General features: G+C 53.5%; 1 protein-coding gene across 2 annotated transcripts; it reads left to right on the top strand.

The window, feature by feature from the left end:
* Positions 1–12,374: 12,374 nt before the first annotated feature.
* Positions 12,375–16,571, top strand: FBL (fibrillarin). 2 transcript variants are annotated; one of them, XM_050930241.1, is made up of 9 exons: positions 12,375–12,456; positions 13,024–13,119; positions 13,611–13,787; positions 14,137–14,231; positions 14,475–14,645; positions 14,856–14,988; positions 15,330–15,442; positions 16,008–16,153; positions 16,349–16,571. In XM_050930241.1, exons 1-9 carry the CDS (start codon positions 12,447–12,449, stop codon positions 16,368–16,370), a joined length of 963 nt encoding a protein of 320 aa, XP_050786198.1. In that variant the 5' UTR covers positions 12,375–12,446; the 3' UTR covers positions 16,371–16,571. The 2 variants fall into 2 exon arrangements, with proteins under 2 accessions (XP_050786198.1, XP_050786197.1); XM_050930240.1 differs by having other exon boundaries at positions 13,024–13,140.
* Positions 16,572–17,983: the final 1,412 nt, after the last annotated feature.

The following is a 17,983-nucleotide window of genomic DNA, read 5'->3' as shown; positions in this document are numbered from 1 at the left end:
GCCTGGCATTGGCTGCAGGTATAACAGGGCAGGGCTAGCTGAACCCAGAGGTTTTCTTTAACCGCTGACATGCCAGGCAGCAGTCTCTCGGCTCCTTCACCATCACACATATTAATACAAAAGTGCCTGAAACAGTTCAGAAGACGAAAAGTCTTAACACAACTGCTGCAGGAATTGAGTCCAGTCACTTTAGCTGTCCACATGTTCCAGGCGTTGAATGTTCGGACAGGGCTAACTGCATACTCAAAACGTCTGCAAAATCAATGGCTACTCAGGTGAGGTCATGCCAGTGGGGGGTGGGGTCATGTTGGCATGGGGGAGTCATGCCAATAGGAGCAGGGGAGGGGTCCTGCCTATGAGGAGCAGGGTCGCACTGGCAGGGTCGGGGTCATTCAGGTGTGGGCAGGGTCATTCAGGTGAGGGGGCAGGGTCACCCCAGCAGCAGGCGGGGTCATTCAGCTGAGGGTTGGGGTCATGCCGGTGGTGGGGGGGGAGCAGGTGGCCATGCCGGCAGTGGGCAAGTTCACACTGTTCCTGGAAGTATCAGAATAGCCCTTATTCCGGGAGTGGGTCAGTGGCCCTCTTCCTGGGGGGCTGTAAATTCAAGCACCCAGCGCTACAGATGGTAGCCCAGCTGGAAGAAGGCAGTAAAAGCTCGGTGGTGGGGAAGGAGCCTGAGTGGCCTGGCCTGTATTTAAGGCCCCAAAAGATTCACGGGGCAGGGTCCACCCCGAGACGGGGTTGGAAAGACTTTGGCCTCCTGCAGCTGCCTACGACTGCTAAGCGGGCGCTGGTCAGCTTGTTGCAAGTGGACGGGAACGTCTGTTGGATTTCAATGGTTTCTCTGCAAGCTTTTACCCAAAGGACAAGCGGCTGTTGCTGTGCAAAGGCTGGGCAGGGACGCCTGGTGCTGGAGCTGCTGGAGAAGGGGTGACCACGGGCTCAGCAGGGGGCTGGGGAGCAGGGAAGACACACTGAGGTGCAGCAGGATGGGCGGGAGACACCAGTCTCCACCCAAGCAAGGTGGCTGCTGGGAGCTGGAAATCTTTAAGCAGGTGCCTTTGGGCAAGATCAGGTTCAATGTCGACAACCTCATGGTGGGCCTGGTGATGGGGCCTGGGCGGGAGACCCTTGGACAATGGGCTAGAATGGTTCCAGGACCAGGCAAATGAGGGGCAAGGGGCTGTGGGGAATAGCCCTCAGCTAGTGGGGAGTCACGGGGCGATGGAGTTAAGCTGTCCCAGTCTCTCTCTGTACTGGGACGTTGTCAAGGCTGATTCCTCACTCTGGCACTTTGAGTGCACAAGGTGGGGTCCGCAAGGATTCTAAAAATTAATACTGGCCACTCCAGGCTGTTATTAAACTCCCAAGGTTACAGCTTCTCTCTGACCTTGGATGAGTAGATACTGCCAGCACTCAAGTGCAAACAAAACCCTTTGAGAACCCAGGAAGGCGCACTTGGGAATTCCTCCCTGTGGGGTGCCTTCAAGCCCTTTCACCCCCGCTCCGGGGAAGAACTGAGAAAGAAAACAAAGAAAAGCAGCTGTTGTCACCAGCTAATTAAACAACATGTGCACAAACTCTTGAGCTCGTTTGGAGGTTCTACCAGGGGGCCGCAGCTACCGTAAACCCTTGACCGAAGAATGTAACTCCTCTATCTGGGAGGTCGTCCTCTTTGACTGAGCGTGCAGCTTTGGGAGGGATGCACATGGAGCGGTGAGGGAGGAAGGGGACACCCGCCTACCCAGCCAGATCAGCCGAATCAACCCTGGCGATCAATGGGGAGACAGATGTCGCAGCCAGACACAAAAACCCCAATCCTGTTCTTAAAAAAGGTAAATTTTATTAAGAAAATAAAAGAAAATACATCTGGAACTAGACTATTGCTTGATTTAAAAAGCGCAAATATAATAATTAAGCATCAAGAATGATTTTCTTGCGGTCCAGCTTAATGGTTACAAGCAAAACAAAAGCCTTTGGGGTTAGCCCAGAGGAATCCACAAGCCATAAAGAAATCAAAAGAGATAAACCTAATTGTGTCTTCCTAGACATTTCCTGATCTACTCACATATCTGGGGCCTGGTCCATACTACGCTGTTAAACCGATTTGAACAGCGTTAAATTGATTTAACGCTGCACCCGTCCACACTACACTGCTCTTTATATCGATTTAAAGGGCTCTTTAAATCGATTTCTGTACTCCTACAAAACGAGAGGAGTAACGCTAAAATCGATATTACTATATTGATTTAGGATTAGTGTGGACGCAAATCGATGTTATTGGCCTCATTCTTTTACAGTAGCTATCCACAGTGCACTGCTCCAGAAATCGACGCTAGCCTCGGACCACGGATGCACACCACCGAATTAATGTGCCTAGTGTGGACGCACACAATCGACTTTATAATATCTGTTTTATAAAACAGTTTAAGCTAATTCGGATTTATCCTGTAGTGTAGATGTACCCTGGGGTTTCAACGAGTAGTTTCTAGGTATGATCTGATGATTTTCATACCTGGCTCAAAGCTTTTTACAGCATCGCTGCTCTGCCCCTCCTCTCCAGGAGAGCCAACACAGACAGCCCAGGGAAAAGCTTTTCCCCAATTTTAAACAATTCTAGGCATCCCATTGGCTCGTTTGGTCAGGTGCTCGCTCCCTTCCATTTACCTGGACTTTTTAACCCTTTACAGCTAAAGCAGGTAGAGAACAGTTACTAACGGCGATTTTATAGCTAACTGGCTGGGTGGGTGTCCATAAAAGGGAGCTACCGCCCCCCCCGGCCCCCTGCCCCACCTTCATTGATCACAGATGCTCTTGAGTGGCAGGGGGAGGACAGACTACAATGGGCGGGGGGGCTGGTTACTGGTAACAGTGTCTGGAGCCTCTCCCCTAGACACCGGACCAGGGCAGTGCAGGCCAAAGCCGTCCTCTCTTCGGTGGGATGAGCGTGCTCATTCTCAGCCCAGTTCTGAGCAGGACAGACACCTGGGCACGGCGATGCACATTGGCTGGGGGCTGCCTCCTGGGCCGGGGTACTTGTCTCACCATCGCTTCCTAGCTGGACTCTGCCGTAGTGCAGCCAATCGCTCACATGGGGGGCAGGTGCTTTTTGCCACAGCATGAAATCTGACTTCTGTTCCTCCTGGGCAGCAATGGGAGCGACGCCCTGACCCCGGGATCGCAGAAGGCACGTCTGCACTGCACCATAAGCTGGGGCTCGTAGAACTCGAGTGAGCAGACCCTGGGTTTGTTAACCTGCAGCTTGAGCTTCTGCACTCGTTTGCAAAGCCACGTTTGGAACTGTTGGAACCTGGGTTCCAACCTGGAGTGCCAGCATTACGCAGCCCGGAGTCCAATCTCCCCTATTCCATGCCTCCTCACCCTCCTCCAAACCGTGGCTGCTCTAGCCATACGCACCAACATTCCACTTTCCCGGGGGGGGGCTTGACCCCCCACTCCGCCCTAAGCCCCGCCCCCACTCCACTCTGTCCCCCAAGGTCCTGCCCCACCTCTTCCCAACCCCGTTCCGCACCTCCCCCGAGCACACCCCACCCTTGCTCCTCTCCAGCGCCTCCTGCATGCTGCTAAATAGCTGATCACTGGCGGGCGGGAGGGCTGGGAGGGAGGGGAGGAGCTGATCAGTGGGGCTGTCTGTGGGTGCTGAGCACACACTGTTTTTTTCCCATGGGTGCTCCAGCCCCAGAGCTCTACCCCTTGATTCGTGGTGACACGTAGTAAAACTTGACTGTCGACCAAACTTGACAGCCCGGAGGACGAAGCAAGTCAGCCCATGGGATACTTTTGGCGGACTCCCAGAGCAAGAGGCCGGTGGGGCTGTGTCTCCACTGCACAGCTGTAGGGTTTGAACCCCAGGGCCTGGATCAACCCAGACTCGGACCCTCCACCCCTGTGGGATCCTGGTCTGAGTCCTGGGTTAGTGTGATTTGTGTGTAATACAAAGGAATCTCACGAAACCGGGTGACTGGGTAACAAAATGGCAGATGAAATTAAACGTTGAAAAGTGCAAAGTAATGCACATTGGAAAACATAATCCCAATCATACATATCAAACGATGGGGTCTAAATTAGCTGTCACCACTCAAGAACTTGGATCTTGGAGTCATTATGGACAGGTCTCTGAAAACATCCACTCAATGTACGGTTGCCATGTGTGCAGTTTTCAACTGGAACACCTGGTTGAAAAGGGACCCTAGCGCCTCTGCTCAGCACCGCAGACCGGGTCGTTAAAAGTCCGGTTGGTGTGCGGCAGGCAGGCTTCCTACCCATCTCTGCGTAAATCCTGGGAAGCAGCTTGTATGTCCCTCCGGCTCGGGCCAGGCATAGGGGCTCTGCGCACTGCCCCTGCCCTGAGCACTGGCTCTGCAACTCTCATTGACCTGGAATTGTGGCGAATGGGAGCTGCAGGGCCAGTGCCTGCGGGCGGGGGCAGCATGCAGAACTGCCTTGCTGCACCTCCGCCCAGGAGCCGGAGAGACATGCCATCCACTTTCTGGGAGCTGCCTGAGGTCAATGCCGTCCGGAGCCTCCCACACCCTAACTCCCTCCCCAGCCCTGAGTCCTGAGTCCTCTCCTGCACCCAATCTGCTTCCAAGAGCCCGCACCCCATGCCTCCTCCCACACCACAATCCCCTGCCTCAGCCCTGAGCCCCCTCCCCCACTCCAAACCCCACGGCCCCAGCCTGGAGCCCCCTCCTGTACCCCAAATCCCTCATCTCTGCCCCCACCCCAAAGCTTGCACCCCCAGCTGGAGCCCTCACCCCTCCCACACCCCAACCCCCTGCCTCAGCCCACTGAAAATGTGTGAGTGAAGGTGGGGAGAACAAGAGATGGAGGGGGGGAGGATGAAGTGAGCAGGGGGTGGGCAGGGGCGGGGCCTCAGAGAAGGGGTGGGGAAGCAGAAGGGCAATGGTGTTTGATTTTATGCAATTAGAAAGTCGGCAACCCTAGCTCAATGTGCAGCATCAGTCAAAAAAACTAACAGAATGCTAGGGACCATTAGGAACGGGAGAGATAAAGAGACAGAAAATATCTTAATGCCACAGTATAAATCCACGGGACACCCACACCTTGAATCCTGCCTGCAATTCTGTGTCGCCCCATTTGAAAAAAATATATATTAGAATTTGAAAAAGTACAGAGAAGGGCAACAAAAATAATTAGAGATATGGAGCAGCGTCCGTCTGAGGAGAGATTAAAAAGATTGGGCTTTTCATCTTGGAGAAGAGCCGATTAAGGAGGATATGATAGAGGTCTATCAAAATAAAATCATGACTGGGGTGGAGAAAGTAAACAGAGAAGTGTTATTGACTCCTCATAACCAGACGCGGCGGGTAGAAGAGGCCAGTGGAGGCTAAGCCTCCCCAGACAGTGGGCCCACTATCTCTGGAGAGCACTGCTGCTGAAAGAGTGGGTGCCCCACCCCGAGGCCCCACGTGCGCTTGTCCGAGGCCTCAACTTCCCTCCGACTCTTCCTGCCTCACTCCACCTGCATGGGGGCCATGAGAGAGGGGTGAAGAGGCATGCGCGAGCAATGATCAACCGGCTGGCTGGTTAGCCCATGGGTGGGCAGGCAGGAGGGCCGGGGGAGGGGGTGAAGAGGTGCGTGCATGCGAGCGGTGAGTCGGCTGGCCAGTGGGCAGCTGGGAGGTACGTGTCTGGGTGAGGGGGCGAAGAGGCATGAGCAGTGGTGGGGGAGCGGGGTAGGGGGCGGAGCATTGGCGAGACTTTCAGAGAAGGAGACTGAGCAAGGATGGGCCTCAGGGTGGGGCCACAGCCCGGGAGCACCCAGCCTCTCCAAATGGAGGAGTCACATGCTGCCCATGCTCATAACACAAGAACAAGGGGTCACCAAATGAAATTAATAGGAAGCAGGTTTAAAACAAAGAAAAGGAAGTATTTCTTCACACAACACACAGTCAACTTGTGGAACTCCTTGCCAGAGGATGTTGTGAAGGCCAAGACTATAACAGGGTTTAGAAAAGAACTAAGTAAGTTCATGGAGGATAGGTCCATCAATGGTTATTAGACACGATGGGCAGAGATGGTGTCCCTAGCCTCTGTTTGCCAGAAGCTGGGAATGGGTGACCAGGGATGGTTCCCTGTTTTGTTCATTTCCTTTGGGGCACCTGGTGTTGGCCACAGTTGGAAGACAGGATACTAAATTGGATGGACCTTTGGTCTGGCCCAGTCTGGCTATTCTTATGTTCTGAGTTCGAGCCCCAGGCTCACATTGCACTGTGGACACATCCTCTGGCTCCTTTTTTTCTTTGGGGCTCAGTTGGAGCCAGATCCCTTTCCTGTGTGTCTGGATTGGCCCCATTGCCCTGATGCTGTTGTACGGCAGGTGGATCCATCATTCTCGCCTGCCCCGATGACCGTCAAAGTCCCTGGGATATGAGCCCCACCGGACAGATTGATGAGCATGCAAAGCTGGACTGTGCTGGACTAGAAATGACCCAGGAGGGTGGCAAACCCATCGTAGACCCACTGATATCTGGGGCTCTGGGTTAGTGACCTCCTGCCCATCTATTCAGCCGGGGGCCTGTGGGTGGGCTCCTGGTTCTGACTCTTGTTATTTATTCTTTGCTTGCCTAGGAATGGTGCTGGATAGACAGAGCCTTAACAAGGGCAAAGCAAGTGTGGCACTGGCCTTGGGTGCAGAAAGCGGAGAGTGCAGCTCTACCGCCCAAGCGGGGTGGAGGGGAAAAAAACCAAAAGCTGCGATCGGCGCCGCTTCGGCGGCAGCTCTACCGCCGCCGTTTCTTCAGTGGCAATTCGGCGGCGGGTCCGAATTGCTGCCGAAGAATGAATGAAGCAGCGGTAGCAATTTGGCGGCAGGTCCTTCCCTCCGAGAGGGACTCAGGGACCCGTCGCCAAAGAGCCTGGAGCCGGCCCCTGCCTCGGGCTCAAAAATTCCCTGTTATGGTAGATAACAAGGTAGATACTGCACAGCTTCTCCATTGAAGGGACAAAGAGTCCAGTGGCACCTTATAGACTAACAGACGTATTGGCGCATACATCGGCCAAACCGGACAGTCCCTACGTAAAAGGATAAATGGACAAAAGTCAAATCTTTGGAATGGCAATATACAAAAACCTGTAGGAGAACATTTCAATCTCCCTGGACACACAATAGCAGATTTAAAGGTGCCATCCTGCAGCAAAAAAATCTTCAGGACCAGACTTCAAAGAGAAACTGCTGAGCTTCAGTTCATTTGCAAATTTGACACCATCAGCTCAGGATTAAACAAAGCCTGTGAATGGCTTGCCAACTACAAAAGCAGTTTCTCCTTCCTTGGTGTTCACACGTCAACTGCTAGAAGAGGGCCTCATCCTCCCTGATTGAACTAACCTCGTTATCTCTAGATTGATTCTTGCCTGCCTCTGGAAATTTCCACTACATGCATCTGACGAAGTGGGTATTCACCCACGAAAGCTCATGCTCCAATACGTCTGTTAGTCTGTAAGGTGCCACAGGATTCTTTATTGCTTTTTACATATCCAGACTAACACGGCTACCCCTCTGATACGTCCCCATTGAAAAGATTCTGTGCAGGAATATAGCTTTGCCACTAGGGGGCGATATCCCTAAGCATTTTTCCAATTACCGCAGATTTTCTCTTTAGAGTTAAATTTTTTCAAAATCCCCATGCAGAGACAGATGAATCTGAAATTGTGCTTGTTAGGGGGCTTATTCCTTCACCCTCTCACCTCCCTGGTCCTTCTCGCATGAACAGAGAGAAACAATACCCGAAGTCCAAAGGCGCAAACAATTCAATGTTTATTGGGGTGAACTTCCAGCAAGCACGATTCCAATTTCCTTCCTTAGTGTCCCCCTTCCCAGCTCTGACACCACAGAGCCTTGCCTGTTTCCCTGTTCCCATTCCCCCCTTTAGCAAAACATGATCCCAATTCCACCCCCAACCCCAGTCCCTGTTCCCACCCCCCCTTTTACTTCCTGATTGACTGCAGAGGATATAGTAAAACTTGAGTTCCGCTTAGCTATACCGTAACCAATCATTTTACTGAAATTTAACTAACCAATCCTAACATATTGTAACATGGTTATTTAACCAATTGTATCCCACCACCTTAATTGATTTACACCCAACAAAATTAATTACACAGCAGACAGAAACAATCACAGACCCAGACAGATTATACCGACAAACAATAGGGAAGTGGAGACTACACTGATAGAACAATACAGAAATGAGGATTTCACATCCCAGCTATTGAGAAGTGAGTTCTTGCCAGACAGGATGCTATCAAACTAAGTTTCCTTTTGCATCTTCTAGGCTCTTCCCTTTCTCTGGAGGTGAGAGGAATATCAGGACAGGATTGTATTCCTAATAGCCCAATAGCACCTTATTTCAATGTGACTAGTTTGGAACGTGAGGATGTGACCATACACTTCCCAGCTTATGGCTGCCTTTGCTGCTTAGCCGAAGAACGAGGCCTCTCACTGTCACATAAGAGACGGCCATTACACAGACAGACAGTGATTTTTTATTCTTTCTTTTATACCTCTATAATTAGCTAAGTGATAAGAATCCACCTAAATTCTTGAAGTATAGGCCTTTGCAGACAGGCCTGAATATCTATATCCTAACAGTGCTACTTAGCTCAAGGGCAAGGATGGAGCACAGGGTCTGAATCTGGGGCCATTTTGCCAGGGCATGCTGGAGAGGTTGGCTAGCTGGGTACAGGGAAGGCGGTGATGATGCAATTTCACAAAACCCAGTTCACACAACAGTCTGCAAAGATGCCACATGGTGCATACATCTAGTCACATCAGCCATGCTCATGTTTCCCCCTGTACATAGAGCCCTTCAGCACAAGAGCTACCACTAACCCTGTGTGACAGGATGCCTGGGGTGCAGCTTGGAAATAGGGTACTGCTGTGCCCCCTTAACTCTCCAGCTTGGGCTGTCTCTCACAATGCTTTGCTAGTGACAAGCAGCAAATCCCTCCAGGTCCTGTTATTACTCTGCACAACAGCATATGGAGCCCTACACATAGCTAGATTGCATGAATGCTCCCAGAGCCGCTCATGACTCACACAGAGAAAGGCATCAGCCAAACCCCCCAGCTCCCAGCCTTGCACCCCAGAGCTGTGCTGTTCTGCCCTGGTCAGAAGCCTGAGCAGTTTACATTTATTACCCAGTCCATCTGCCCTCAACGTGGAGAGGACAATGCACCAGCCTTTGTAACCTAAGCTCAGCTTTCCCAAACACTTCAAGCCAAATACACTGTTTTATGTAAAATATAAAACAGGGTTATTAAGTACAGAAAAATAGATTTTAAGTGATTCTAAGTGGTAGACAAAATAAAAGATAAGCGCATGATCTAAATCTTAAACCTTATTACACTAGGCAGTACTTAGCTCAAGCAATTTGCTCACTCTATTACAGTTCTTAATGCTCAGGTTTTTTCCCTTAAACCTGGGCCAGTCTCTTCAGCTGAAGTCTTTTGTCTTTCCAGCGTTCTTGTTGCTTCCAGCGTAGGTGGGGGAGGAGAAAGGCAAAGGCTGCTGCTACTGTTCCCTATTTTATATCCTTAGTCCATGTGTGTAACTGTCTCACAACTGAAAACACCAAAGTCAGGACAAACTGCTGAGAAATGGGGCAGAGACACCCCAGAACTGGAGGTTATTCTCCCATGAGATATACCAAACCAGCAACACTGGCTAACAAGAAGTCAGAAAAGCAGTTTCCTCAGTTTTTGTATCACTCCTGGAAACACTGGATTTAAAGATGAGTGGTTCTTTACAACCAGTCTCATCAAACAAAAGATTCTTCTGATTCCAAAGGACCAGCTGCATACTCAGCTCAACATACAACTCAGATCTTATCCCAAAATCATGCTGTTGCCAATCATAGAATATCAGGGTTGGAAAAGACCTCAGGAGATCATTTTGTCCAAGCCAGGACCAATCCCCAAACTTTTTTTTTTTTTTTTTTTTTTTTTAAACCCCAGTTCCTTAAGTAGCCCCCTTGAGGGCTGAACTCACAACCCTGGGTTTAGCAGGCCAATGCTCAAACCACTGAACTATCCCTCCTCCCTTTGGTAGCTAACATCTAAATGTTGAAAGAAAGAAAGAGTGAGTTAAAAACTGGTTAAAGGAATCAAATACATATAAGAGGCCATGCCTGCTAGAGCTCAAAATTTCTGCCCTGCGGCAGGGAGTGGGGTCTCAGGGCACTAGACCCACGGGAGGTGCCTGCCAGGGTTCAGGGCTCTAAGCCTGCTCCTGTTGAAGCCCTGAGACTCCTCTCCTCGCTGGGCAGAAGGCCTGAGCTCACTCCTCACGTCTGGTAGGAAGAGAATGGGGAGGCATAGGCGTCAACTTTTCCCGGCACTGGTGGGTGTTCCCCTCCCTGCCCCTATTGGACCTCTTCCCCAAATCCTGGCCCCAACTCTTCCCCCAGCATGCTGTGTTCCCCCTCCCAGCTGGGAGCTAGGGGGAGAAGCGGAGCTGCCGCATGCTCGGGGGAAGAGGCAGAGGCAGAGGTGAGCTGGGGCAGGGCGCTGCCAGTGGGTACAGCGCACCTTCCCTGTGGGTGCTACAGCCCCGGAGCACCCACGGAGTCGGCGCCTATGAATGGGCGGGGGGGGCGGGAAGCATGTGGGAGCATATTTAAAATATTTGTTTATTTAAATATTCACAGTTGTTGGAAATTATGCGGGGAGTGGGAAGATGTCAGACAACAATTATTTAGTGACAATAGACATTGAGATTCAAACAGTTAAAGCTTTATAAAAATGGCCAACATCACATATACAAAGTAAACAACTTTAAATCAAACTCTAATATGGTCTCAAGCAGCTTTTATCTTACTTTGCCTCTCTAGAAATTTTCAATTATTATTAATCGAAACATTTTCTGTTTGTTTCTGAAATTGATGTTTACAGACATTCATTGATAAAAATCTACTTCCAATCTATATGCAATACTTTAATATAAAAGTTGAAACGAAATGAGTGTAAACATTGTGACACTATTGAAACAATAATGTTTCAAAGGTCCCAAATTGATTTTTTTTTACAATTTTCCTTTCACGGGAAATTTTTGTTTCACTGGAAATTTAGAATTTTATGGGGAATATTTTTCATAGGAAATTTTTGAATTTTTTTGGCAGGAAATTTGGAAAAAAATTGATTTTTTCCATTGGAAATTTCAGGGTTTTTTTAGTAGAAAATTGTGATTTAAAAAGATATCATGGGAATTTTTTATTTATTTTTTTTGTGGGGGAGATTTCAGACTTTTATTTTTGCTGGAAATTTTGGGGGGATATTTTTCCAGGAAAAATTTCAGAATGTTTATTTTACAGGAAATTTTTAATTTAAAAAGTTATGAAAATTTTCAGAATTTTTGTTTGTTGGGTAAATTTGAATTTTGAGGGGCAAATTTTTTTCTTTGGGAAATTTTGGAATTTTTATTTCACAGATTTTGATTTAAAAAAAATTTCCATGAGAAAATTTGGAATGTTTCATAGGAAATTTTGATTTTCTTTTACTTTTGTGGGAAATTTATTGCATTAAAATGTTTGAAATATTTGTTTTGCATAAATTAAAAAAATTCCATGGGACATGTCAGATTTTTTTCATGGGAAATATTGAATATATGGAGGCAACTTGGGGGGAGCAAGACATTGCAACATTTTTGTTCTATATGAAATTTGACTCCTGTGGGGCAAAATCCTAGGGTTTACAGATTAATGAGAACATAAGGGCTACCACACTGGGTTAAACCAAGCGTCCATCTAGCCCGATAGCCTGTCTCTGACAGGCTCATCCATACCACAGCTTCAGGGGCAGAGCACAGCATAGGGCAATTTTGGAGTGATTTGCCCCTCCCTTCCTCCCTGTTTCTGGCAGTCAGAGGTTTAGGGTTGCCTGGAGCACAGGGTTGCATCCCTGGCTATCTCGGCTAATAGCCAAAGAACGTACCCAGGCCTTTTTTGAGCTCAGCTACACCTGCAATTACAGTGGCAAGGAGTTCCACAGATTAACAAACTTATTAAGTCCGCTATTATCCCGCAGGATGCCCCAGCTTGCTAGGTGTTTGGTCTCCCCCCACCTCAGCAGCTCAGGGGTTGCTCTCCAGTCCTCATCACCCTTGCAGCCACCTGTCCTCATCAGCCCTGAGGGGGGGAGGGGCAGTACCCCACACTGAACCCCTGCTCTGGGGCAGCACACGGGGATTGCTACAACGCACACGTTTGCACACGCTCTCTGCAGCCGCTCGGGGTGGCTGCGCGCAGGCGCCGGCGGCGAAGACTACATTTCCCGTGGTGCCTCCTGCCGGCGGGGTGAGCGGAGCGGTTGTGCGCATGCGCGGCTGCGGCTCTTCCGGAGCGGAGCTGCGCGTGCGTGGGTGGCTTAGTTTGCTGTGTGGCGGCTCGCGGCGCTAGCGGAGCAGCATGAGGCCGGGTGAGCGCGGGCGGCCCACGTGGGCTGGGGGGGGGGTGTCCCCGCAGAGGGGGCCGGTCGGGGGGGGCCGTGGGGCTGGTGAAGGGTGGCGGTCAGTGGGGGAGAGTCACGTGGGGGGGGTCACTGTCGCTGGGAGATGGGGGTTGGGGGATTTTGGGGGGTACCGTGGGGATCGTGTCTCCGAGGGGAGGGGCGCGGAGGGGGGTGCTGGAGGGATGCCGGGGGGCAGGGCGGATGTGGAATATCAGGTGGGTGGGATGTTGGGGTGGGAGGGGCTGGGGAGCAGGGGATACTGTGGGGGGGGGGCGTATCCCTGGGAAGAGCGGTGGGGGGGGGAGCAATGGTGGGGAGCGGTGCTGGGCTGCAGGCCGAGCTCTGTCTCTCCCCTGGTTTTGGAGGTGTGGGGCGTGTTGGGGTGTTGGCGGGGGGAGTGCTGGGGTGTTGGGTGTGGGGAGTGTTGGGTGTGGGGGGTGTGGGGGGCGGGGGGAGTGTTGGGTGTGGGGAGTGTTGGGGTGTTGGCGGGGGGAGTGTTGGGGTGCCATCTCTAACTCTCTATCCTGGTTGCAGGCTTCAGCCCCCGTGGGGGGCGCGGTGGATTCGGAGACCGTGGACGGGGCCGAGGGGACTTCCGGGGAGGCCGAGGTGGCTTCCGGGGAGGCCGAGGTAAGTGCCCTGGGTGCCCTAGTGGCATCATTAAGTCTGGGGGAACTTTGTGGTCAGGGAGGAGTGCCTGACCGGGGAACCAGCCCTGCTCCCTGGCTGTTTCTAGCGCCCTCTCTTTCCCCCATCTCCTGCTGTCTCCCCACCCCCCAGTAGCCAGCCTGGCTGTGCAGCACCCAACGTTGCAGCCGTGTCTGCAGGGTCTCCCCGTCCAGTGAATGTTGGGAGAATTGTGCTGTCTTCGCACAGTGGTTATTGTCCATGCAGTCAAAGTCTACCCTCAGCCAGAGTGTGTCCTGCCCCAGCTCTATCGGGGTGCCCTGACCAAATCCCTGTGTAAGTCATTTCCCCCGTGCGAACTCAGAGGGACATTTGTCCCCTTCACATCCTGTCCCAAAAAGTTCAGCTGCTGTGCCCCTCCCTTTTCCATGTAAGGCGGGCGCGCTGGTACAGGGGGACATGCATGTTACTCCCATCTTCTCTCTCCCTTGTAGGTGGTGGGTTTAAATCTCCAGGTGGAAGCGATGGAGGCTTCAGAGGAAGAGGAGGTGGCGGTGGTTTCCAGGGAAGAGGCGGGCCAGGCCGGGGCGGCCGTGGAGGCGGAGGTCGGGGTGGCCGAGGAGGGTTTAAAGGAGGCAAGAAGGTGACTGTGGAACCCCATAGGCATGAAGGTAACCAGCCAGGCCATGGGTGCTGGAGCGGCATGAGATGCACCAGTTCTTCCTCCCCAGAGCAGTGGGGGCCAAGTGGCCAAGGTGGTCTGTCTAAATGGGAACAGGGTGGCGCTGGGGTTCACGACCAGATGCTGGGTCGTGCTTGGTTGGGGCACAGCTGGGGCTGGGCAGTGTCCAGTGTTTCCAATACTGCTGTTGGGAGGTTGCACGGCTGAGCCATGGCTTGGTTGCCCAGTTGAGATCCCCTCATGATTCTCAGGAGTGTTCGACTACTTCTCGTAGCTGGGCGTGTTCCCCTAGCTCCCCCTGCTCTGATGGCTTCCCATCTCTTTCTCCCCCACCCCAGGCGTCTTCATCTGCAGGGGGAAGGAGGATGCGCTGGTGACCAAGAATCTGGTACCTGGCGAGTCTGTGTATGGGGAGAAGAGGATCTCCGTGGAGGTAGGCGGCCTTGCTGGGCCGTGGTTGAGGGAGGTTCAGGGGAGCGCTGGCTGCGCCAGGATTTGGGGGTTTGATGGTGCCAGCCTGCCTGGGCAGCTCCTTTGTGACCAGAGCTGGTGCTGTCACAGCAGGGAGGGCGTTGGGGGGTGGGGGAGGATGCCGCTATTGAGCATGCTTACAGCCAGCTGGAAGCCCCACGGGGAGCTGAGTGGCTCAGCTCTGACCCCACTGCTCTCTCCACAGGATGGTGAGCTGAAGGTGGAGTACCGTGCCTGGAACCCCTTCCGCTCCAAGCTGGCGGCGGCCATCCTGGGCGGCATTGATCAAATACACATCAAGCCGGGAGCCAAGGTCCTGTACCTGGGAGCTGCCTCCGGGACCACAGTCTCGCACGTCTCTGACATTGTGGGGCCGGTAAGGAGTCTTTCCCTCCAAAGCCACTGCTGGGCCTGGGTCTGTAACGGGGTGGGAGGTGGGGAGGAGGAGATCTACGGGGTCTGACTCAGCTGTGCTGAAAGAGGACGGTGCCTGGTTGTCTTGCGGTGGCAGGGTGGGGTGGCAGGGAGAAGAGAGGCTGCTCTGCTCTGGGGGAGATGGCTGACCTCGGCTCTCTGCCACACCCAGGACGGTCTGGTCTACGCTGTGGAGTTCTCCCATCGCTCGGGCCGTGACCTCATCAATGTGGCGAAGAAACGCACCAACATCATCCCCGTCATTGAGGATGCACGGCACCCGCACAAGTACCGCATGCTGATTGGTGAGTGCTGTGGGGGGACAGGCTACAGAGCGAGGATCCCCCGCCATGGCCAGGATCCCCACCCCTGCTGATAGAAATGGCTTTCTCAGCAATGGGGGGCTACAGAGTGAGGTTCCTCCCATCATGCTCATGGTCCTGTAACCCCCACAGAATGGTTTTCCCCAGCTGTGGGGAGAGCTACCAAGAGAGGTTCTCCGCCATGCACAGAGCCTGGGCTGATGCTCCCCACTTCCACAAGCTGGGGCTGGATTGCAGGGCATTGAGAGGATGGGTCTGGCGCTGCCCCCTGGCTGGGGGGTATGGCGGAGGCAGGGATCTAAACCACCCTCTTCTCTCTGCAGGGATGGTGGACGTGATCTTCGCTGACGTGGCCCAGCCTGACCAGTCGCGCATTGTGGCCCTAAATGCTCACAACTTCCTGAAGAACGGAGGGCACTTCGTCATCTCCATCAAGGTAACGGCAGCAGGGCCTGGCTGCAGCCCCTCCCAGTGCCCCAGGGGTGTGACCCGTGGGCTGTCTAATGTTTGGGCTCAGCAGGGCGCCTCCTCGTCACTTGTTCCAAGTTTTTCCAGTAGTCTCCAAGGATCGGGGGGTTTGGTGCACAAGGTGCTGAACAAGCACAGGGTAACTCCCCTGTGCTGCAGTCCTGTGCATTGGGATCTATTTTTGGGGTCCATGCTGGATCCCCTGGGCTGGGCAGTCCCTGTGCATTGTGCTGTCTTTTGGGGCAGGAGGGGGCATAGGCCGTCTCTTCTGGCCCAAGCTGGATCCCCATGGCTTGCAGGAACCATGTGCGGACGTTGTCTCTTGTGGAGGTCTGCTGGATCTCCTGGGCCAAAGCTGGTCCTCCATGCCCTCAACTGGAGGACCCTCTGTGTCCCTGAAGGAGGGGTCTCAGCTGTGGGGCAGGTTCAGGGCTGTCAGGGAAGCAACTTACTGCAGTGGGAGGGGATACACAAGGACAGAGTTGCTCGCAGAGGAGGGGAAAGCTGCTTAACTGCTCACTGCTTCTTTTCAGGCCAACTGCATCGATTCCACAGCGGCGCCTGAGGCCGTCTTCGCCTCTGAGGTGAAGAAGATGCAGCAGGAGAACATGAAACCCCAGGAGCAGCTGACGCTGGAGCCCTACGAGCGAGACCATGCTGTGGTGGTGGGGATTTACAGGTATGGCTGCGTCAATATGAGAGGCGGGGTTGGGGAGGAGAGAATGGCTGGGTTTACCCAGCAGAGGGATTGGGGGTGTCCATGTACCCCCTAATGGGAACATGCATGCAGGCATGGTGGGTAAAGGCTTGCCCTGTGGGGCTGGGAGATAGCTCTGCTCAGAGCGTGGATCTAACCTTTGTCTTTCTCTTCCAGACCTGCCCCCAAACAGAAATAGTAGCATCTCCTTGGAGCTCCTTGTCACTGGGCCGCCAGGCCGGATTCTATCATCTGCTGGCATTGGGCCTGGGAGTGCTCCCTGGGTGTGGGGTCGTCTTGCTGCTCGCCCTACCTCTCCCCCGGGACTCATTTCTGTTCAGCTTTGTGGATTTTTTTTTCTTCTCCAGATGTATTTTTATTAAAATATGGGAAAATGGTAGCAGCAGGTTTGTGTGTGCTGGGCAGGCAGTTCACACGCATGAGTAGTGACCCTATATTCAGTGGCTTCTGCCTGGGCCATTTGCCTGGCTCCCCTCCAACCCTGAGGGTGACTGTCACCCTGGGGAAGCTCAGTGCCTGCTGGGGATGCGTGTGGGTTTGGCCTGGTGGAGAGGTGACAGCCCCAGCCCTAGGGGGAGTATCCCTGGGGGAAGCCAGGGGCCTGTTCCTTGATCTCTCCAAAGGGGGAGAGGGGGGTTGGCAGGTACCTGGAGAGGGTAGGGTTGCCAACCATCCTGGTTTCACCAGGAGTCTCCCGGAATCAGGCTTGTTTGCCTGGATGCTACTGAAGCCCATCTGGGAGATTTTAGGCTGCTAAAAGTCTGGCTGCCCAGACAGGTTCCCCGGCTCTATCCTGCTCCCAGAAATGACAGCATGTCCCTGCAGGCCCTAGACCAGTGGTTTTCAAACTGCGGATCTGGGTCGCAGAACGTGAGGCCCTGGGTCGCGGTGGCTCTGGTCAGTATTGCTGACCGGGCTGTTAAAAGTCCCGTTGGCGGGGCTGCTTGGCTAAGGCAGGCTAGTCCTTGCCTGTTATGACATCGTGCTGTGCCCTGGAAGTGGCCAGCAGCAGGTCTGGCTGCTAGGCAGGGAGGCCACGGGTTGGGGCAGTGCCTGCAAGCGAGAGCCACTGGAACCGCTTGGGTGTCTCTGCCTAGGAGCAGGACCTGCTGCTGACTGCTGGGGCGCAGCACGATCTGCAGTGCCAGGAAAGGCAGGAATCCTGCCTTAGCACCCCGCTGCAATGCTGACCGGGAGCTGTCCGAGGTAAGCCTGTGCCCCAGTCCTGAGCCCCCTCTAAACCCGGAGCCCCTTCCTGTACTCGAAACCCCTCGTCCCTGGCCCCAGTCCAGAGCCTTGCGTAGATTCAATCTGGTCAGTCTCATCACATGGGCTGCCGGCCAGGCGTGTGCGCACGCCCCTCTGGTAGACCTGGATCACGTGGGTGGCTGGCACGGCGCATCTGTGGTGCCCTGGTGGCGGTGGCAGTTTGTTGTGGTCACCGTTATTTGTTGCATTACTGGGAAATCCCGGGGCACGTGCAGGAGCTGCTCGAGTGGACTGGGACCTGCTGCTGGGGGGCGCCACCTGCAGTGGGACGGGACTGGGACCTGCCTCCGCCCAGGCTGGGCTCGCCAGAGACCCCCCGCGCCAGGGCCGCTGCTGCAGGTGAGACTGGCAGTGACCCTCCAGCTCGGGACTGGTCCCGACTAAGTCCTCTATCCTCGGCCCCTCCCGGGACCTGACCCATCCCCTATCCCCACCCCTGGGATCTGAACCGACCCTGGGACCTGACCCCCACCCCAGAGCCTTGACCCCCCCCATACCCCAACACTCTGCCCCAGCCCTGAG

This window comes from Gopherus flavomarginatus, chromosome 20, assembly GCF_025201925.1.
Source record: "Gopherus flavomarginatus isolate rGopFla2 chromosome 20, rGopFla2.mat.asm, whole genome shotgun sequence".
Lineage (NCBI taxonomy): Eukaryota > Metazoa > Chordata > Testudines > Testudinidae > Gopherus > Gopherus flavomarginatus.
Note: the sequence above shows the minus strand (reverse complement) of the source record. Positions and strands in the feature narration are given on the sequence as shown.

Bases quoted from the DNA above. Each gene is read 5' to 3' on its own strand.
- FBL (XM_050930240.1), top strand. The intron at 14,646-14,855 runs GTAAGGAGTCTT...TGCCACACCCAG, and splicing joins TCTCTGACATTGTGGGGCCG to GACGGTCTGGTCTACGCTGT. The intron at 16,154-16,348 runs GTATGGCTGCGT...TTTCTCTTCCAG, and splicing joins GTGGTGGTGGGGATTTACAG to ACCTGCCCCCAAACAGAAAT.